Raw genomic sequence first — 23858 nt, forward strand, 5'->3', positions numbered from 1 at the left:
CCATACACCAAATATAGTAGACCTATTGCATACAGTATAAGAAAAACAGACCAAAACACAAAAACTGAACTATAACCACTGAACCATGAAAATGAGGTCAAGGTCAGATGACACCTGCCAGTTGGACATGTACACCTTACAGTCCTTCCATACACCGAATATACTAGACCTATTGCTTATAGTATCTGAGATATTGACTTGACCACCAAAACTTAACCTTGTTCATTGATCCATGAAATGAGTTGGAGGTCAAGTGAAAACTATCTGACGGGCATGAGGACCTTGCAAGGTACGCACGTACCAAATATAGTTATCCTATTACTTATAATAAGAGAGAATTTAACATTACAAAAAATCTTAACTTCTTTTTCAAGTAGTCACTGAACCATGAAAATGAGGTCAAGGACATTGGACATGTGACTGACGGAAACTTCGTAACATGAGGCATCCATATACAAAGTATGAAGCATCCAGACCTTCCACCTTCTAAAATATAAAACTTTTAAGAAGTTAGCTAACGCCGCCGCTGCCGTAGCTGTTGCCGGATCACTATCCCTATGTCGAGCTTTCTGCGACAAAAGTCGCAGGCTCGACAAAAACTATACATCGACAAAAGAACCATGAAAAGGAGGTCAAGGTCAGATGAATCCTGCAAAACAGGCCTGTACCCCTAACAATCATCCCATACACAAAATATAGTTGACCTATTGGATCCAAGAAACAAACAAAACACACAAACTCAACATTGACCAATGAACCATGAAAATGAGATCAAGGTCAGTTGAAAACTGCCTGACAGACATGTTCACCTTACAATTATTCTATACATCAAATATAGTTGACCTATTACTTACATGATCCAAGAAACAAGCCTTAGCAAATTAAAACATAACTAAATTTGTATTTTCTTTTCAAACGGGATGTATAGAGACACACACATGTTCATTTTTATCTATAAAGAAGTCACTCCCAACTACAGTCAGGGGTACTACTTGTACAAGTAATTTTTATTTACTTGAAGAAGTAATTATAATATACTTATATAAGTAAATTTGTAGGATACTTATACAAGTGTATTTTTTTTACTTGTATAAGTAAATTATTTTTTGGCCTAGTTATGTCCCTTAGGCGTTCAGATTTTTTTACTTATACAAGTAAAAAAGTCATCCTATCTTCTTTTCTTGAATTCTTAGAACTTCTTTGCTCTAACAGAATTTTGAATTGTCTGTCCTTTGCAGATGTCTTTACTATTCATTTAAGTGTAATTTCATGGACAATGAAAATCTCATTTGTCTTTTATCTTTAGAACACTGCTCATTTACAAGCCCCCAAGGAGCAATTTTTGAAGGCCTTGCGCAAATACTTAAGATCTTTGCTCAATCAGTTTCTTTGTTGAATTAATGAGATGAAACATTGAACTCTTATCAAAAATTATGAGCTAACCTGAGAAAAATTGTTAAAGGCATGATTTTACATCTCAAAACTTGAGAATTTTTGTGGGATTGTAAAAAAAATTTACTTATACAAGTAAATTTTTTAGAAAATTAAGGGGAGATTATTCAAACAATATAATTAACTTGTATAAGTATATTTTATTTACTTCTTCAAGTAAATAAAAATTACTTGTACAAGTAGTACCCCTGACTGAACTATCCTACTGCCTGTAGATACATTTATTTTTGGTATTGCACAAGTCATGTCTTCTGTGACTGTTCAGGACTTTAAAATACTAAATCCCTGGGATGTGTTTTAGTTGATTTTAGTCTCTGATGCATGATTTTTTATTATTAATTGTTTTGGCATTTAACTAGCTGTCAGTAAGTGCGAGTACTCTCAAATCGTACTTTAATTTGACCTGTTGATACTAGTTGTAATGCTATTTTGTTATTTAATGTTATCATGGATCTTGTCTGAATACCAGCTTTGATTATTAGGAATTACTACAAATTTTCAAAGTTTATGTAGTTCATACGAGTTTCTCGTTTCTTGTTTTTATATAGATTAGACCGTTGGTTTTCCCGTTTGAAAGGTTTTACACTAGTAATTTTTGGGGCCCTTTATAGCTTGCTGTTCGGTGTGAGCCAATGCTCCGTGTTGAAGGCCGTACCTTGACCTATAATGGTTTACTTTTATAAATTGTAACTTGGATGGAGAGTTGTCTCATTGGCACTCATACCACATCTTCCTATATCTATAAACGCAAAAACTCAACATTGACCAATGAACCATGAAAATGAGGACAAGGTCAGACAAAAACTGCCAGACAGACATGTTCACCGTACAATCATTCTATACATTAAATACAGTTGACCTACTATAGCATCTGAGATATTGACTTGACAATAAAAACTTTGCCTTGATTACTGATCAATGACATGACTGAATAGGATTGCTATCCCTATGTCTTACATTATAGGACTTTTGTCGCAGGTGAGATATAAATCATTGGTTTCTAACATCTATTATGTCAGCGTGTTGTCTATAGAATGGCTACCTTTATCTTGTTGAAATAATTCTAGCAAAGTAGAATATCGCTTGCGATTGCAGAGTACGGATAGAAGACCATATATTTGATAGTACTTACTATGTCCTGTATTTCATATACTGGAAAGCTGCTAACGCTATAGCTCCTTAGTTTGTTATTATCTATCATAGTGATTAATCTTCTTAATACATTGCAGTTAATTGAATGATACGTACAGAAAACATATAATTGTTATTCTGCAATTTGTAGAGTAGGGCATAACATATAATGTGTTAAAACTAATGAAATAAAGTTATAGAAAATTACCTGCTACCCCTTGTCCAGCAGTCACACCGGAAGATTTCTCTGACATGACAGTCTAAAAAATGAAGAATATGCACTGTAAATATATCTTCACTCATGTCTCTTGTAGAACTATTAAATTTCTAAATATAAACCCCCCAAAAATAATATATAATACAAATGCTTCACATTATATAATATATATCAAACAAAGTTTTTCAACTGGACATTAAGCAACCAACAATCAATCAATCAATCGAACAAATTTTCATATTTTTCAGGAAAATGTGTGGCTCAGAGTAATAATGAGATATATAGTTTCAAGGAAACAGGTTGTTTTTGAATTTGGAAAATCCCCTTGCAGGTATTTATGTCCCCATAAAATTATACAATGCAGCATGAATATTTGTGTTTAAACTTTAATGGAAACTGTGGACCAAAACTTGTTTCGCTGATCATTTTGGCCGGACCAAGTTTTATAGTTTTAAAGATAATTAGAGGCTCTCAAGTGCCTGTGTCGCTCACCTGTATCTACTGTGGTTTTGGAAATCATGTAAAATAAGGTTAAAATCATAATAAATAGTATTAGATACCCCCAATAATAATTGAGACCAAGTTTGGTTTAATTTGGCCCAGTAGTTAAATTAAAAGCAGGTCATCCCATTGTAGTCTTACAATAGTTACTGAAAGACCCCTTATCATTATTTAAATTAGTTTTCAAGTTGTGACCATTTGAAATTATTTTTTTTGCAATTTTCCCATAGACTTCTATAGTAAACCCCTATGTTCTATTTTAGCCATGGCAGCCATCTTGGTCGATGGGCAGGGTCATCGGATACATTTTCTAAACTAGATACCCAAAGGATGATTAAGGCCAAGTTTGGTTTAATTTGGCCCAGTAGTTTCAGAGGAGAAGATTTTTGTAAAAGATAACAAAAAATTACGAAAAATTGTGAAAAATTGACTTTAAAGGGCAGTAACTCTTTATGGGGTCAATTGACAATTTTGGTCATGTTGACTTATATGTAGATCTTACGTTGCTGAACAATTTTGCTGTTTATAGTTTATCTCTATCTATTATTATATTCAAGATAACAAGAGTGCACACGCTGAAATGTCTCGCCTTATTTACTAATCATTGATATTATGTTGATAGTCCTAAATATAAAGCTTTATTACAACTGTCACATAAACTTAACATTAACCAAGTAAACTAAACATTGACCAATGAACCATGAAAATGAGATCAAGGTCAGATGAACCATGCTAGGCAGGCATGTACAGCTAACAATTCTTCCATACAACAAATATAATTGACCTATTGCTTATAGTTTAAGAAAAAGAGACCAAAACACAAAAACTTAACACTGAGCAATGAACCTTGAAAATGATGTCAAGGTCAAATAAAACCTGTGTGACTGACATATAGATCATACAATATTTCCATACACCAAATATAGTTGAACTATTGCATATAGTATTAGAAAAAAAGACCAAAACACAAAAAACTTAACTTTGACCACTGAACCATGAAAATGAGGTCAAGGTCAGATGACACCTGCCAGCTAGACATGTACACCTTACAATCATTCCATACACCAAATATAGTAGACCTATTGCATACAGTATAAGAAAAACAGACCAAAACACAAAAACTTAACTATAACCACTGAACCATGAAAATGAGGTCAAGGTCAGATGACACCTGCCAGTTGGACATGTACACCTTACAGTCCTTCCATACACCGAATATACTTGACCTATTGCTTATAGTATCTGAGATATGGACTTAGCTACCAAAACTAAACCTTGTTCACTGATCCATCAAATGAGGTCGAGGTCAGATGACACCTGCCAGCTAGACATGTACACCTTACAATCATTCCATACACCAAATATAGTAGACCTATTGCATACAGTATAAGAAAAACAGACCAAAACACAAAAACTTAACTATAACCACTGAACCATGAAAATGAGGTCAAGGTCAGATGACACCTGCCAGTTGGACATGTACACCTTACAGTCCTTCCATACACCGAATATACTAGACCTATTGCTTATAGTATCTGAGATATGGACTTGACCACCAAAACTTAACCTTGTTCACTGATCCATGAAATGAGGTCAAGGTCAGATGACACCTGCCAGCTAGACATGTACACCTTACAATCATTCCATACACCAAATATAGTAGACCTATTGCATACAGTATAAGAAAAACAGACCAAAACACAAAAACTTAACTAGAACCACTGAACCATGAAAATGAGGTCAAGGTCAGATGACACCTGCCAGTTGGACATGTACACCTTACAGTCCTTCCATACACCAAATATACTAGACCTATTGCTTATAGTATCTGAGATATGGACTTGACCACCAAAATTTAACCTTGTTCATTGATCCATGAAATGAGGTCGAGGTCAAGTGAAAACTGTCTGACGGGCATGAGGACCTTGCAAGGTACGCACATACCAAATATAGTTGAACTATTGCACATAGTATTAGAAAAAAAGACCAAAACTCAAAAACTTAACTTTGATCACTGAACCATGAAAATGAGGTCAAGGTCAGATGACACCTGCCCCCTAGACATGTACACCTTACAATCATTCCATACACCAAATGTAGTAGACCTATGGCATACAGTATAAGAAAAACAGACCAAAACACAAAAACTTAACTATAACCACTGAACCATGAAAATGAGGTCAAGGTCAGATGACACCTGCCAGTTGGACATGTACACCTTACAGTCCTTCCATACACCGAATATACTAGACCTATTGCTTATAGTATCTGAGATATGGACTTGACCACCAAAACTTAACCTTGTTCACTGATCCATGAAATGAGGTCGAGGTCAAGTGAAAACTGTCTGACGGGCATGAGGACCTTGCAAGGTACGCACATACCAAATATAGTTATCTTATTACTGATAATAAGAGAGAATCTAACATTACAAAAAATCTGAACTTTTTTTTCAAGTAGTCACTGAACCATGAAAATGAGATCAAGGACATTGGACATGTGACTGACGGAAACTTCGTAACATGAGGCATCCATATACAAAGTATGAAGCATCCAGACCATCCACCTTCTAAAATATAAAGCTTTTAAGAAGTAAGCTAACGCCGCCGCCGCCGGATCGCTATCCCTATGTCGAGCTTTCTGCGACAAAAGTCGCAGGCTCGACAAAAACCAAAAACTGCAAAATTTCCTTAAAATTACCAATTCAGGGGCAGCAACCCAACAACAGGCTGTATGATGCGTCTGAAAATTTCAGGGCAGATAGATCTTGACCTGATAAACATTTTTACCCATATAAATAATATAAGCCGAACACTGCATTTTACCCCATGTTCTATTTTTATACATGGCGGCCATCTTGGTTGATGGGCAGGGTCATCGGATACATATTTAAAACTAGATACCCTAAGAATGATTTAGGCCAAGTTGGTTTTATTTGGTCCAGTAGTTTCAGAGGAGAAGATTTTTGTAAAAGTTAAAGGACGACGATGATGGACGACGGACGCCAAGTGATGAGGAAAGCTCACTTGGCCCTTTTTGGGCCAGGTGAGCTAAAAAGCAGAAATGAAAAATAAACAAGAGGCTCAAAGGAACTTGTATCGCACACCTTGGCATTTTTGCCAACACTTAATTGGATTGATTACTTAATTCAATGATTGATTGATTGTTGGTATTTAACACTACTTTTAGTATTACTGGCTTTATTGTGTCAGTCAGTTTTTATTTTTGGAGGAAGCATGAGTACCCTTAGAGAACCATCGACCTTCAGCAGGTCAATTAAGATTGGAGTCAAAAGCACCTCACAAGCTCAGTGTTATTGGCTTTATTGTGTCAGTCAGTTTTTATTGGTGGAGGAAGCCTGAGTACCCTTAGAGAACCACGACCTTCAGCAGGTCAATTAAGATTGGAATCAAACGCACCTCACAAGCTTAGTGTTATTGGCTTTATTGCGGCAGTCAGTTTTTATTGGTGGAGGAAGCCTGAGTACCCTTAGAGAACCACGACCTTCAGCAGGTCAATTAAGATTGGAGTCAAACGCACCTCACAAGTTCAGTGTTATTGGCTTTATTGTGGCAGTCAGTTTTTATTGGTGGAGGAAGCCTGAGTACCCTTTATAGAGAATCACCAACCTTCGGCAGGTCAATTAAGATTGGAGTCGAACGCACCTCACAAGCTCAGTGTTAAAGTACACTTAGAGAACCACAACCTTCAGCAGGTCAATAAAGATTGAAGTCAAACGCACCTCACAAGCTGTTATTGGCTTTATTGTGGCAGTCAGTTTTTATTGGTGGAGGAAGCCTGAGTACCCTTTATAGAGAATCACCAACCTTCGGCAGGTCAATTAAGATTGGAGTCGAACGCACCTCACAAGCTCAGTGTTGGGTGCTATGCAACAAGATTAATTTGTGCAAATAGGACGTAGGTAGATCTTGACTTTCAGAGCATTTTTGCTCCTGGCAGATTTTGTTCAATCTATTGTGGTTTTCAATATATAAAACAGTTAATGCATTTTACCATTATGATCTATTTATAGCTATGGCAGCCATGTTTTGTCTTTTAAGGCTATAACTCCTTTAAAAGTCATCTAGTTGTTTAGGTTGTATCAGCAGTTTTATAGATTTTGCATTTCAGATTATTTTTGCTGTTTACATTTTATACTTCTTTATTATAGTTTTCAAGGTAATGGGCAAAAGCAATAAAATTAGTAACAAAAATGTCATTTAAGGTTAACAACTCCTATGGCCCAATATTGTTTTTGTCATATTGGCATTTTGTAGATCATGTATTGTTGATCCTTTGTGCTATAAACAATCTTTACCTATCTCATAAAGATTTTGAGATAAGAGACAAAAAAATGAAAACAAGCATTTTGAGAGTATTGCATGGCAATACACAGTCCCCTACCGGTTAACAATTCATTGTATTGGAACAAAATGCTTACTTGATCTATAACATTTCAAGTTGTAAAATATCAAATCAATATCTTCAAGCATGACAGAAACTAAGAATGTGTCCATAGTACATGGATGCCCCACTCGCACTATCATTTTCTATGTTCAGTGGACCGTGAAATTGGGGTAAAAACTCTAATTTGGCATTAAAATTAGAAAGATCATATCATAGGGAACATGTGTACTAAGTTTCAAGTTGATTGAAATTCAACTTCATCAAAAACTACCTTGACCAAAAACTTTAACCAAAAACTTTAACCTGAAGCGAAATTTTATCTTGATCTGTAACTTGTCATGGTAAAACTATATACCAAATATCAAATCAATATCTTCAAGCATAATAAAAAAAAATTTGGAGAAACTGATTATTTGCGTGAATTTTCTAAGTCCAAAAAAAAGTAGGGCAAAGTTTTATGTAAGACAAGCTAAAAATACAATACAGTTATCTCCATTGTTATGCATTCTAATACAAAATTAACAAAGAATTCAATTATCGACATACTGTCACAAATAGAAATTCAAACAAGAGGCTCTCAAAAGCCTGAATAGCTCACCTGTATTTCAGAGCAGAAGAATTTTAAATGTTAGCAAACTTGATGAACAAATTGTGTAAAATTGTCTTTAAAGGGCAATAACTCCTTAAGGGGTCAATTGACAATTATGGTCATATAAACTTTTTTGTAGATCTTACTTTGCTGAACATTATTGCTGCTTACAGTTTATATATATCTATAATAATATTCAAAAAAATTCGTAAGGGTTCCGCGGAACCCAGTGTCTCGCCTAATTTTTCTGTTAATCACAGGCTCAACAAAAATGAGGAAGTAAATCAATAAAAATATTCCTCTTGATACTATCTTTTGATTGTAAGAAGCTTCTGTCCAAGTTTGGTAAAAATCCAGGATAGTTTAAGAATCTAATAAATGTTTAAAAACTTTAACTGCAGACTGAATGTAATGTTAACTGGGAGAAAACAAAATTTCCTTCTAGATACTAGCATTTGATCATAAACAAGCTTCTGTCCAAGTTTGGTACAAATCCATAATAGTATAAGAAAAATATAAAAATTTTAAAAACTTGAACCACAGAGTGAATGTGTTGTTTCCTGGCAGAAAATCTAAGTCCATTTAAAAGTAAAATATGAAAAAAATGGATTTATTTTTTTACAAAATTTCCTTCTAGATACTAGCTTTTGATCATTAACAAGCTTCTGTCCAAGTTTGGTACAAATCCAAAATAGTATAAGAAAGTTATTAAAATTTTAAAAACTTTAACCACAGAGTGAATGTGTTGTTTCCTGGCAGAAAATCTAAGTCCATTTAAAAGTAAAATATGAAAAAAATGGATTTATTTTTTTACAAAATTTCCTTCTAGATACTAGCTTTTGATCATTAACAAGCTTCTGTCCAAGTTTGGTACAAATCCAAAATAGTATAAGAAAGTTATTAAAATTTTAAAAACTTTAACCACAGAGTGAATATGTTGTTTCCTGGCAGAAAATCTAAGTCCATTTAAAAGTAAAATAAGGAAAAAATAGATTTTTTTTTTACAAAATTTCCTTCTTGATACTATCTTATGATCATAAACAAGCTTCTGTCCAAGTTTGGTAGAAACCAATGGTAGTATAAGAAAGTTATTAAAATTTTAAAAACTTTAACCTCAGAGTGAATGTAATATTTCCCGGCAGAAAAACTAAGTCCATTTATAAGTAAAATACGGAAAAAAATAAGAAAGTTATTAAAATATCAAAAACTTTAACCACAGAGTGAATATTTGTGGACACCGCCGCCGACGACGACACCGACGGAATGTAGGATCGCTATGTCTAGCCATTTCGACTAAAGTCGAAGGCTCGACAATAAAAACAAATAAAATGCTCCGCAGTGCGCAGCTTGATATGACCGCAGAGGTCGAACCCTGAACAGTTGGGGCAAGTATGGACACAACATTCAAGCTTGATACAGCTCTGAATTTGGATTGTGATTAAATATTTGACACAGCATAGGTTTCTGACACAGAATGAATGTGGTCTAGGAACTTAAAAATTTTAAATTGGACATTCACTTATTATGGTCCAATATCCAAAATCTATATACATGGTTAGATTCAGCATATCAAAGAACCCCAAGAATACAATTTTTGATGAATTTAAACATAGTTTAATTTTGGACCCTTTTGACCTCAATGTGGACAAAGTTGATAACGGGGCCCAAAAATCAAAAATCTAAATACATGGTTAGATTCAGCATATCAAAGAACCCCATATTCAATTTTTGTTAAAACTACCAATTCGGTGGCAGCAACACAACAATGGGTTGTTCGATTCGTCTGAAAATTTCGGATACAATTTATAAACAAGATACCCTAAGGAACATTAAGTTAAAGTTTGAAGGTATTTGGCCCAGTAGTTTCAGAGGAGAAGATTTTTAAATGTTAGCAAACTTGATGAACAAATTGTGTAAAATTGTCTTTAAAGGGCAATAACTCCTTAAGGGGTCAATTGACAATTTTGGTCATATTAACTTTTTTGTAGATCTTACTTTGCTGTACATTATTGCTGCTTACAGTTTATATATATCTATAATAATATTCAAAATAATAACAAAAAACTGCAAAATTTTGTTAAAACTACCAATTTGGTGGCAGCAACCCAACAATGGGTTGTTCGATTCGTCTGAAAATTTCAGAGCTGATAAATCTTGACCAATTGAACAATTTTACTCCATGTCAGATTTGCTCTAAAAGCTTTAGTTTTTGAGATATAAGCCAAAAACTGCATTTGACCCCTATGTTCTATTTTTAGCCATGGCGGCCATGTTTGTTGATGGATCAAAACTTCAGATATAATTTATAAACAAGATACCCTAAGGAACATTTTGTTAAAGTTTGAAGGTATTTGGCCCAGTAGTTTCAGAGAAGAAGATTTTTGAAATAGTTTACGACGACAGACGACAACGACGACGACAGACAACGGATGATGACGGACGCCAAGTGATGGCATAAGCTCACATGGGGCCCTTCGGGCCCCGTTGAGATAAAAACTTGCTCTTGTCTTGTTCACTCTTGAATGAAATAGAAGACATCTGCTAACTTTGTTGATTATTGAAAAAATCACATAACAATAAATTCCAATTGAAAAATGACGGCTAAGCTTAGTTAAAGGCCAGTTAAGCGTGGAATTTAGCGCCTCACATATATGATGTTGTCCAATAAAAATCGTGATAATAGATAAATTGCATTAGACTTTTAAATTGTGTGTTCAAGACTTAAAAGTTGTCTCATTGGCACTCATACCACATCTTATATCTATTAAAGAATGTTTAACTGTTTTAAGATTTCTCTCCTGAAGTATCATTCTAAGTGTAAGTATTTGTATTTCAACACTATAAGTACCTGTAAGTATTCCATCACTTCTTTATTCTGTCTAACTGCTGCTAGATCGTAAGGAGTCTTACCCTGAAATACAGATAAATCTTTATATTGCTTTCATCTGATAACTACAAAGAAGACTTTTGTCACACATATCTTACAATTAGTATTTGCAGCAGCTGAGTTGTGTTTTATTTTATTTTTATAGATGCTAACCAGATTATATTCCTTTATTAAATATAACTCATGAGACAACATTCAGATTATTTTTCAAAATTTGTTAAAGACTTTAAATAGGCTTTTTACTCTTCTTTATAAAGCATATGAATAAAAGCTCCATCTGTCATCATTTGGTTTTTGTAATTATCTTTCCAGTTTGAAGATTGGTAAATGCATCCTTATGTCTATATGACATGCATGTATGAGGGGCTGTGGGGTTTTGGGGGTCTTCAATTTAAACTATTTATTTGTTTATTTTTTTTTTGACAAATTATTCCCAGTTCTTTATATTTTAGCACCCCATTATTTTCTATTCTTTAGATTTTTTAACCTCATTATTTTTAGTTCAATAATTTTTTTTAAATTTCTCTCTATTCTCAAAGATCTTATCTTCCATTCATGATTTTCTAATCTGTATACCAAATCCACACTTTCCTCTATCTGTATACCCAATCCACACCCCCCCCCCCCTACATCTGATATACTGATATATACTGTTACCATTTAGTAATCGTATGATAAAATTAATGGATCTCGTGTTGTCCATAATTTATAGTAGTAATTTTACGAATCAGCTGTTTTGTTTACGCTTTTACATCACTGTTTTTACGATAGAATTTCACCTCATACAGAATATTTACGGTTGGTTGGCAGGTACATTTATGATAGATGATGTGGGAATGTGTTTACCCTTTTAACTTACTTATTTTCTTAATATAATAACTTGTGTTTTAGCCGTAATCATCTAAATCCCAACAGTGCCATAATCTATTTTACTCGAGCAGCCATATTAGTTGTGTATTGGCGGTTTATTACACGAGATTGCTTGTTTACATAACAAACGTTTTGATTGGTTGATCTACTGACCCAAAAATTATAAATAGAAGGTTAATGAAACGAACTTCAGAAATATTCTCATCGTCTGCAAGAGCAGTCATAAAATTTAGCTTAGTCGTTCTATTTTAGTCAACCTGGTTTATTTTAGATATGTCTGAGCCACAGTCAACCTTTAGTCTGGTACGCAGGTTTTAAATGTTTTAAGAAAAACTAAACCTTCTACACATGGCTATTGTTTGTTTTGCATAAGTCAACCTTCAACCTACAGAAAAGTCCCGTCAACTGTCGTTCCACTTAGTCAACCTTCTATCGTTATTATAATTATGAGAGAGGTTTTCTGGAAATCTACTTTCATTTTAACAGAAAGAATTAAGATATATGTATATTTTATTAAATCAACCCTTATAAGTATTTTATACTATCGGTAAAAGAAGGTTGAAAAGTTCAACCTTCTACCAAATCAACCTACGCAAACAATCAACCTTATTGGAATTTCAAGTCAACCTTCTTGACCTATAAATTATAGATGATTATGGCATATTGTATATAAATGCAAGAGTGCACACGCTGAAATGTCTCGCCTTCTTTACTAATCATTGATATTATGTTGAAAGTCCTAAATATAAAGCTTTATTACAACTGTCACATAAACTTAACATTAACCAAGTAAACTAAACCTTGACCAATGAACCATGAAAATGAGGTCAAGGTCAGATGAACCATGCTAGGCAGGCATGTACAGCTAACAATTCTTCCATACAACAAATATAGTTGACCTATTGCTTATAGTTTAAGAAAAACAGACGAGAACACAAAAACTTAACACTGAGCAATGAACCTTGAAAATGAGGTCAAGGTCAAATAAAACCTGTGTGACTGACATATAGATCATAAAATATTTCCATACACCAAATATAGTTGAACTATTGCATATAGTATTAGAAAAAAAGACCAAAACTCAAAAACTTAACTTTGACCACTGAACCATGAAAATGAGGTCAAGGTAAGATGACACCTGCCAGCTAGACATGTACACCTTACAATCATTCCATACACCAAATATAGCTGACCTATTGCATGCAGTATTAGAAAAAAAGACCAAAACTCAAAAACTTAACTTTGACCACTGAACCATGAAAATGAGGTCAAGGTCAGATGACACCTGCCAGCTAGACATGTACACCTTACAATCATTCCATACACCAAATATAGTAGACCTATTGCATACAGTATAAGAAAAACAGACCAAAACACAAAAACTTAACTATAACCACTGAACCATGAAAATGAGGTCAAGGTCAGATTACACCTGCCAGTTGGACATGTACACCTTACAGTCCTTCCATACACCAAATATACTAGACCTATTGCTTATAGTATCTGAGATATGGACTTGACCACGAAAACTTAACCTTGTTCACTGATCCATGAAATGAGGTCGAGGTCAAGTGAAAACTGTCTGATGGGCATGAGGACCTTGCAAGGTATGCACATACCAAATATAGTTATCCTATTACTTATAATAAGAGAGAATTTAACATTACAAAAAATCTGAACTTTTTTTTTCAAGTAGTCACTGAACCATGAAAATGAGGTCAAGGACATTGGACATGTAACTGACGGAAACTTCGTAACATGAGTCATCCATATACAAAGTATGAAGCATCCAGGTCTTCCATCTTCTAAAATATAAAGCTTTTAAGAAGTTAGCTAACGCCGCCGCCGCCGCCGGATCGCTATCCCTATGTCGAGCTTTCTGCGACAAAAGTCGCAGGCTCGACAATAAATGTATGTTTTTATGATGAATTGTAAATATTTGATTATATAGATGCTACATAAAGTACGTCTGAGATTTACACCTGACTTAGTTATTATTTCAACCTTAAACCAACTCAAAGGATCCATGCAAATTATGTTCGATCAAGCCTCTTATTCTAATTATTCTTACCACTCGGTTTAAGGGCCGAAATCGTTACAATGCACCCTCCACACTCTCTTGTATCTGTATACCCCATCCACACCCTCCTATATCTGTATACCACATCCATACCCTCCTATATCTGTATATCCAATCACACCCTCCTATATCTGTATACCAAATCCACACCCTCCTAAATCAATACCCCATTAACACCCTCCTATGTCTGTTACCCATTCATACCCTCCTATATTTGTATACCCCTTCCACACTCTCCTATATCTGTATACCAAATCCACACCCTCCTATACCTGTATACTCCACCCACACCCTCCTATATCTGTATACCCCCTCCACACCCTCCTCTACCTGTATACCCCATCCACACCATCCTCTATCTGTATACCCAATCCACACTCTCCTATATCTGAATACGACATCTACACACTCCTATATCTGTATACCACATCCATACCCTCATATATCTGTATATCCCATCCACATCCTCCTATATCTGTATACCCCATCCACACCCTCCTATATCTGGATACCACATCCATACCATCCTATATCTGTATATCGTATCCACACCCTCCTATATCTGTATACCCCTTCCACATTCTTCTATATCAATACCCTATTCACACCATCCTATATCTGTTACCCATCCATACCCTCCTATATCTGTACAGCCCTTCCACACCTTCTTATTTTTGTATACCACATCAACACCCTCCTATATCTGTATACCCCATCCACACCCTCCTATATCTGTATTCCCCTAAATAACCTCCTATACCTGTTTACTCCATCCACACCATCCTATATCTGTATACCCCCTCCACACCCTCCTGTATCTGTTAACCCCTCCACACCCTCCTCTATCTGTATACCCCATCCACACCATCCTCTATCTGTATACCTCCTCCCATACTCCTATATCTGTATACCCAATCCACTCCCTTCTATATCTGTATACCCCTCCAAACCCTCCTTTATCTATACACCCCATCCACACCCTCCTATACCTGTATACCCAATCCACACCCTCCTATATCTGTATACTCCATCCACACCCTCCTTTATCTGTATACTCCATCCACACCCTCCTTTATCTGTATACCCAATCCACTCCCTTCTATATCTGTATACCCCTCCAAACCCTCCTTTATCTATACACCCCATCCACACCCTCCTATACCTGTATACCCAATCCACACCCTCCTATACCTGTATACTCCATCCACACCCTCCTTTATCTGTATACTCCATCCACACCCTCCTTTATCTGTATACCCAATCCACTCCCTTCTATATCTGTATACCCCTCCAAACCCTCCTTTATCTATACACCCCATCCACACCCTCCTATACCTGTATACCCAATCCACACCCTCCTATATCTGTATACTCCATCCACACCCTCCTATATCTTTATACCCATCCACACTCTCCTATATATGTATACCCCATCCACACCATCGTATATCTGTGTACCACATCCATATCCTCCTATATCTGTATATCCCATTCACAGTTTACCACATTCACAGTCACACCCACCTATATCTATATCACCCTCCTATATGTGCGCACCCCATCTACACCCTCCTTAATCTGTTTATTTGTATTAATAGTTTTTGAAGGCCTCATGGAAGATTAACATGTCATTGTTAAATGTGTTACCTTCCTTCCTTAATAAAGAATTTTATTATTATTATTATACCCCATCCACACCCTCCTATATCTGTATACCCTATCCACACCCTCCCACATCTGTATACCCCATCCATACCCTCATATATCTGTAAATCCCATCCACACCCTCCTATATCTGTATACCCCATCCACACCCTCCTATATCTGTTTACCCCATCTACACCCTCCTATATCTGCATACCCCATGCACACCCTCCTATATCTGTTTACCCCATCCACACCCTCCTATATCTGTTTACCCGATCCACACCTTCTTATATGTGTTTACCCCTGTACACCCTCCTATATCTGTTTACCCCATCTATACCCTCCTATATCTGTATACCCATCCACATCCACCAGGGGATTTCTGGGTTTTTTGGGGAAAAGGACCCTTGCCAGTTTTGGGATTTTTTTTTCAATGAAATTGGGAAAACAAAAAATATACCAGATGCGAGTTTTTATGTGTTTAGTCATTAAAAATTATCTTTTTAAGTGAAAATAAAGTAAGAAACTACATGATTGCTGTTTATAATTTTATTTTTTGTTCTTTTTATTTTTAAACTTAACAGCAAGGCACTCTAGTTTTTTTTTGTGTCAAAATATCATAGTTCTTAAAAGCACACATGTGATAAAAAGTTACTGCCTTGTTTATCTTCAAAGACAGTAACAGTTAACATGGTTAATATAATAAATCATTCAGGGATAGAAATAAAATGTATTTTAACTGGCCAAGCAGGCTAACACTTTTCTTAATTCACTTGCTTTTCCAAATTTTTACTGGTCCTTCAAAATTGAAAAGAAATTACCTCTTGGATCTGTTGTTATATGTTTACATTATAAAAACATCTAATATCAACATTTTTTAGTTATAATTAAAGAAAGGTAATGTCCTTTTTATTGGATTTTGACATGACAATTTGTGAACTAAAATAATTTTTGAGTTTCTGTATAAAATATTTCCTGTTTCTTCTTTCTTTTTCACATATCTTTTGGTTTTCAATTCTAGTGTTTATATTTCATAGCTATATTTTGTCACCTGACTGGAATTTTTTATTCTATTTATTTAGATGTACATTGCATTTGATCGGCAAACATGGGATTAGCCTTATCCGCTCCCGGAATTTAATCCGGTATTGTAATTATCTACATTTTCAGTTTATGGCAGCCATTGTTTGTAAATGTTGTTTTTGACAGTCAGATATATTCTTACTCAAATGTCCACACCCTCCTATATATCTGTAAACCCCATCCACACCTTCCTATATCTGTATACCCCTCCACACCCTCTTATATCTGTTTACCCCATCCACACCCTCCTTTATATCTGTATACCCCTCCACACCATCCTATATCTATATACCCCATCCACACCCTCCTATATCTGTTTACCCCATCCACACCCTCCTCCTCCTATATCTGTATACCCCTCCACACCCTCCTATATCTGTTTACCCCATCCACACCCTCCTATATCTATATACCCCATCCACACCCTCCTATTTCTGTATACCCCTTCAACACCCACCTATTTCTATATACCCCATCCACATCCTCCTATAACTGTATACCCCATCCACACCCTCATATATCTGTATACCCCTGTACACCCTCCTATATCTGTACACCCCATCTATACCCTCTTATATCTGTATACCCTATCCACACCATCCTATATCTGTATACCCCATCCACACCCTCCTATATCTGTATACCCCTGTACACCCCATCTATACCCTCCTATATCTGTATACCCCATCCAAACCCTCCTATATCTGTATACCGCATCCACACCCTCCTATATCTGTATCCTATATCTGTATACCCCATCTATACCCTCCTACATCTGTATACCCCATCTTTATCCTACTATATCTGTATACCCCATTCACACCCACCTATATCTGTTTACCACATCCACACCCTCCTATTTCTGTATACCCCTTCCACACCCACCTATTTCTATATACCCCATTCACATCCTTCTATAACTGTATACCCCATCCACACCCTTCTATATCTGTATCCTATATCTGTATACCCCATCTATACCCTCCTATATCTGTATACCCCATCTTTATCCTCCTATATCTGTATACCCCATTCACACCCACCTATATCTGTATACCACATCCACACCCTCCTATTTCTGTATACCCCTTCCACACCCACCTATTTCTATATACCCCATTCACATCCTCCTATATCTGTATACCCCATCCACATCCTCCTATAACTGTATACTCCATCCACACCCTTCTATATCTGTATACCCAATCCACACCATCCTATATATGTATACCCCATCTATACCCTCTTATATATGTATACCCCATCCACACCCTCCTATATCTATATACCCCATCCACACCCTCCTATATCTATATACCCCATCCACACCCTCCTATAAAACTTTCATATTTTAAGATCAATCACACTTTAGCCTTGAAAAAGAATCAAATTGACCAAACATATCTTATACATCATTTTAGTGATTCATTACTTTATAGTTGAACACTGGGTATATACTATGAAATATTACCTGATGTGTTGTAACCAAGGGACTGGCACCTCCTTGTTCTACTAGACATCTTGTGATCTGTAGATATCCCCTCTCAGCAGCCCAATGTAAAGCTGTTTCTCCATATCTCTATAATATAACCAAATAACATGTAAATATTATGGACAATACTTTGTTATCAATATCAATAATATACAACATATCCTACAACTGACATTAAAACTTGTCTGATAAACTGGACAATGTTGTGTAATAAATATAAACAAAATATATATCACATGAATCAGTGGTCAAAACTGAATAAAATGACCAGTCACACTTGTATTTATATTCTATATAAACAATAAATAAACATGTTTTGTTGTGAAATGTCAAAACTTCCATTAAACCTGATATCTTAAAAAAAAATTTTTTTTCAAGAAATGTGTAAAATAATTATATCAATGGATTCAGTAGAACAAAACAAGCAAAATGAGACCCCACTTTATATGATTCTTACACATATTTGTTCATTAAAACTGTCTAATTAACATCAGGATTTAGGGTAGATTTAGTATTATCATTCATTTTAATAAAATAATTTTTTTAAAGAAACATGAAAAGGAAAAATATTTTCTGATTCAGAACAATATTATGAGTAAAATGAGACCCCACTTGATATAATTATTACAAATATTTGTTCATTAAACCTGTCTGATTAACAACATGATTTTGTGTTGATTAATAGTAATGTGATCAGACTAAGTAGATAACATACATCTGTGGTGTCGATCTTACATCCTGTATCAATGAGAAGCCTACAGACCTCCAGGTGTCCTCTGTAGGCAGCAAACATTAATGCTGTCCATCCACTACCCTGGAATAATACAACTGACATCAAAACTTGTCTGATAAACTGGACAATGTTGTGTAATAAATATAAATAAAATATATATCACATGAATCAGTGGTCAAAACTCAATACAATGACCAGTCACACTTGTATTTATATTGTATATAAACAATAAATAAACATGTTTTGTTGTGAAATGTCAAAACTTCCATTAAACCTGATATCTTAAAAAAAAATTTTTTTCAAGAAATGTGTAAAATAATTATATCAATGGATTCAGTAGAACAAAACAAGTAAAATGAGACCCCACTTTATATGATTCTTACAGATATTTGTTCATTAAAACTGTCTAATTAACAACATGATTTAGTGTAGATTCAGTATAATCATTCATTTTAATAAAATATTTTTTTTAAAGAAACATAAAAGGAGTAATATTTTCTGATTCAGAACAATAATATGAGTAAAATGAGACCCCACTTGATATAATTATTACAAATATTTGTTCATTAAACCTGTCTGATTAACAACATGATTTTGTGTTGATTAATAGTAATGTGATCAGACTAAGTAGATAACATACATCTGTGGTGTTGATCTTACATCCTGTATCAATGAGAAGTCTACAGACCTCCAGCTGTCCTTCACTGGCAGCCCACATTAATGCTGTCCATCCATCCTCCTGGAATAATACAACTGACATCAAAACTTGTCTGATAAACTGGACAATGTTGTGTAATAAATATAAACAAAATATATATCACATGAATCAGTGGTCAAAACGCAATACAATGACCAGTCACACTTGTATTTATATTGTATATAAACAATAAATAAACATGTTTTGTTGTGAAATGTCAAAACTTCCATTAAACCTGATATCTTAAAAAAAAATTTTTTTCAAGAAATGTGTAAAATAATTATATCAATGGATTCAGTAGAACAAAACAAACAAAATGAGACCCCACTTTATATGATTCTAACAAATATTTGTTCATTAAATCTGTCTAATTAACATCAGGATTTAGTGTAGATTCAGTATGATCATTCATTTTAATAAAATAATTTTTTTAAAGAAACATGAAAAGAAGTTATATTTTCTGATTCAGAACAATAATACGAGTAAAATGAGAACCCACTTGATATAATTATTACAAATATTTGTTCATTAAACCTGTCTAATTAACAACATGATTTTGTGTTGATTAATAGTAATGTGATCAGACTAAGTAGACAACATACTGTTGATGTGGTGTCGATCTTACATCCTGTATCAATGAGAAGTCTACAGACCTCCAGCTGTCCTCCCCAGGCAGCCCTCATTAATGCTGTCAATCCACTACCCTGGAATAATACAACTGACATCAAAACTTGTCTGATAAACTGGACAATGTTGTGTAATAAATATAAACAAAATATATATCACATGAATCAGTGGTCAAAACTGAATAAAATGACCAGTCACACTTGTATTTATATTGTATATAAACAACAAATAAACAAAATGTTTTTGTGAGATGTCAGAACTTTCATCAAAACTGTCATGTAGAAAATTTTTTTTTTTTGAAGAAATCAATAAAATATTTATATCAATGGATTCATTACAACTTTCTGAGTAAAATGACATCTGACTTTATATAATCCTAACAAGTATTTGTTGATATAATGATTAAATCTGTCTGATTAACATGATTCAGAATAATGATCAATTTTTTAAAAAGTAACTTTTTCAAAGAAATATGAAAAAAAGTTACATTTCCTGATTTAGTACGAGGAGACAAACAAAATGAGACCCCACTTTATATAATTCTGACAAATATTTGTTGTCCATTAAACCTGTCTAATTAACAATATAATTTTCAATAAGATGAAGGAATGTGATCAGAGAGTGAAGAGATAACATACTTGTTTTTTTCGTTCATTTATTTGTACATTAATTAGTTCGTTGGTTTTCTCGTTTGAATTGTTTAACATTTGTCATTCAGGGCCTTTTATAGCTGACTATGCGGTATGGGCTTTGCTCATTGTTGAAGGCTGTACGATGAGCTTTGCTCATTGTTGAAGGCCGTACGGTGAGCTATAGTTGTTAATTTCTGTGTCATTTGGTCTGAGGCTAATAGGTCAAAATTTATATGAATCTAATGACTATTTATCCTTTATACAATATGTTTTTTACATTAGATCTGTATTAATATAACTATCTAACTATAGTTTTTATCACACCATCAAGTAAACCGTTGGTGTAAAAAAGGTTTCTTGTTAAGAAACAAACTAAGAACTTTACCAACTATAATTCAAAAAAAAAAAACAACAACTATTTATAAAAAAATACCTTTACACATTTTTTTCACTAAAACTGTCTTATGAAAAACAGATTTTGATTTAATATCAAATCAGTATAATGATATAAATATCAGTTTCCATACAGACCTATTATTTTTTATTAGTGTACTACTTATATACAATCTATCATGTTTTGTAACTTGTAGTTGTGTGTTTTATACTATTTATGTACAATCTGTCGTGTTCTTAAGTAAATTGTAGTTGTGTGTTTTATACTGCTTATGTACAATCTGTTATGTTCTGAAGTAATTTGTAGTTGTGTGTTTTATACTGTTTATGTACAATCTGTTCTGTTCTGAAGTAACTTGTAGTTGTGTGTTTTATACTATTTATGTACAATCTGTTCTGTTCTGAAGTAACTTGTAGTTGTGTGTTTTATACTATTTATGTACAATCTGTTCTGTTCTGAAGTAACTTGTAGTTGTGTGTTTTATACTGCTTATGTACAATCTGTTATGTTCTGAAGTAACTTGTAGTTGTGTGTTTTATACTATTTATGTACAATCTGTTCTGTTCTGAAGTAACTTGTAGTTGTGTGTTTTATACTGCTTATGTACAATCTGTTATGTTCTGAAGTAACATGTAGTTGTGTGTTTTATACTATTTATGTACAATCTGTTCTGTTCTGAAGTAACTTGTAGTTGCATGTTTTATACTGCTTATGTACAATCTGTTATGTTCTGAAGTAACTTGTAGTTGTGTGTTTTATACTATTTATGTACAATCTGTTCTGTTCTGAAGTAACTTGTAGTTGCATGTTTTATACTGCTTATGTAAAATCTGTTACGTTCTAAAGCTACTTGTAGTTGTGTGTTTTATACTATTTATGTACAATCTGACATGTTCTGAAGTAACTTGTAGTTGCCTATTTTATACTGCTTGTGTAAAATCTGTTATGTTCTGAAGTAACTTGTAGTTGTGTGTTTTATACTGCTTATGTACAATCTGTTAGGTGTTAAAGTAACTTGTAGCTGTGTGTTTTATACTGCTTATGTACAATCTGTTCTGTTCTGAAGTAATTTGTAGTTGTGTGTTTTATACTGTTTATTTACAATCTGTTTGTTATGTTCTGAAGTAACTTGTAGTTGTGGGTTTTATACTGCTTATGTACAATCTGTTATGTTTTAAAGTAACTTGTAGATGTGTGTTTTATACTCTTTATGTACAATCTGTTCTGTACTGAAGTAATTTGTAGTTGTGTGTTTTGTACTGCTTATGTACAATCTGTTCTGTTCTGAAGTAACTTGTAGTTGTGTGTTTTATACTATTTATGTACAATCTGTTCTGTTCTGAAGTAATTTGTAGTTGTGTGTTTTATACTGTTTATGTACAATCTGTTCTGTTCTGAAGTAACTTGTAGTTGTGTGTTTTATACTATTTATGTACAATCTGTTCTGTTCTGAAGTAACTCATAGTTGTGTGTTTTATGTTATTTATGTACAATCTGTTATGTTCTAAAGTAACATGTAGTTGTGTGTTTTATACTATTTATGTACAATCTGTTCTGTTTTGAAGTAACTTGTAGTTGTGTGTTTTATACTGCTTATGTACAATCTGTTATGTTTTAAAGTAACTTGTAGTTGTGTGTTTTATACTGCTTATGTACAATCTGTTCTGTTCTGAAGTAACTTGTAGTTGTGTGTTTTATACTATTTATGTACAATCTGCTGTGTTCTGAAGTAACTTGTAGTTGTGTGTTTTATACTGCTTATGTACAATCTGTTATGTTATGAAGTAACTTGTAGTTGTGTGTTTTATACTGTTTATGTACAATCTGTTCTGTTCTGAAGTAACATGTAGTTGTGTGTTTTATACTGCTTATGTACAATCTGTTATGTTCTAAAGTTATTTGTAGTTGTGTGTTTTATACTGCTTATGTACAATCTGCTGTGTTCTGAAGTAACATGTAGTTGTGTGTTTTATACTGCTTATGTACAATCTGTTATGTTCTGAAGTAACATGTAGTTGTGTGTTTTATACTGCTTATGTACAATCTGTTATGTTCTAAAGTAAATTGTAGTTGTATGTTTTATACTGCTTATGTAAAATCTGTTACGTTCTAAAGCTACTTGTAGTTGTGTGTTTTATACTATTTATGTACAATCTGACATGTTCTGAAGTAACTTGTAGTTGCCTATTTTATACTGCTTGTGTAAAATCTGTTATGTTCTGAAGTAACTTGTAGTTGTGTGTTTTATACTGCTTATGTACAATCTGTTATGTGTTAAAGTAACTTGTAGCTGTGTGTTTTATACTGCTTATGTACAATCTGTTCTGTTCTGAAGTAACTTGTAGTTGTGTGTTTTATACTGTTTATTTACAATCTGTTTGTTATGTTCTGAAGTAATTTGTAGTTGTGTGTTTTATAC

At 34.0% G+C, this 23858-nt stretch overlaps 1 protein-coding gene and 1 long non-coding RNA gene across 14 annotated transcripts in view; one reads left to right on the top strand and one right to left on the bottom strand.

Annotated features, from left to right (window-relative positions):
* The window catches only part of LOC127731936 (uncharacterized), a 144403-nt gene that overhangs the window by 62052 nt on the left and 58493 nt on the right, over positions 1-23858 (bottom strand). For all 12 annotated transcript variants that reach the window (XR_007995913.1, XR_007995912.1, XM_052240807.1 and 9 more), the window contains 5 exons: positions 20389-20490; positions 19072-19170; positions 18336-18443; positions 11146-11208; positions 2792-2843 (listed from right to left, as the gene is read on the bottom strand). Coding sequence is in view for 10 of the 12 variants with exons in the window: in XM_052240807.1 (XP_052096767.1) it covers positions 2792-2843; positions 11146-11208; positions 18336-18443; positions 19072-19170; positions 20389-20490 (424 nt within the window). In the remaining 2 variants the exon portion in view is untranslated. The remainder of the gene's footprint in view (positions 1-2791; positions 2844-11145; positions 11209-18335; positions 18444-19071; positions 19171-20388; positions 20491-23858) is intronic.
* LOC127731954 (uncharacterized) lies at positions 616-4822 on the top strand. Of its 2 annotated transcripts, none has more exons than XR_007995915.1 (3): positions 616-631; positions 4308-4460; positions 4607-4822. It is a non-coding gene; the product is annotated as an uncharacterized LOC127731954 (long non-coding RNA). The 2 variants fall into 2 exon arrangements; XR_007995916.1 differs by lacking the exon at positions 616-631 and adding an exon at positions 1654-2244 and having other exon boundaries at positions 4314-4460.

The sequence above is a fragment of the Mytilus californianus genome, unplaced genomic scaffold, assembly GCF_021869535.1.
Source record: "Mytilus californianus isolate M0D057914Y unplaced genomic scaffold, xbMytCali1.0.p SCAF_21, whole genome shotgun sequence".
In the NCBI taxonomy this organism is placed as follows: Eukaryota; Metazoa; Mollusca; class Bivalvia; order Mytilida; family Mytilidae; genus Mytilus; species Mytilus californianus.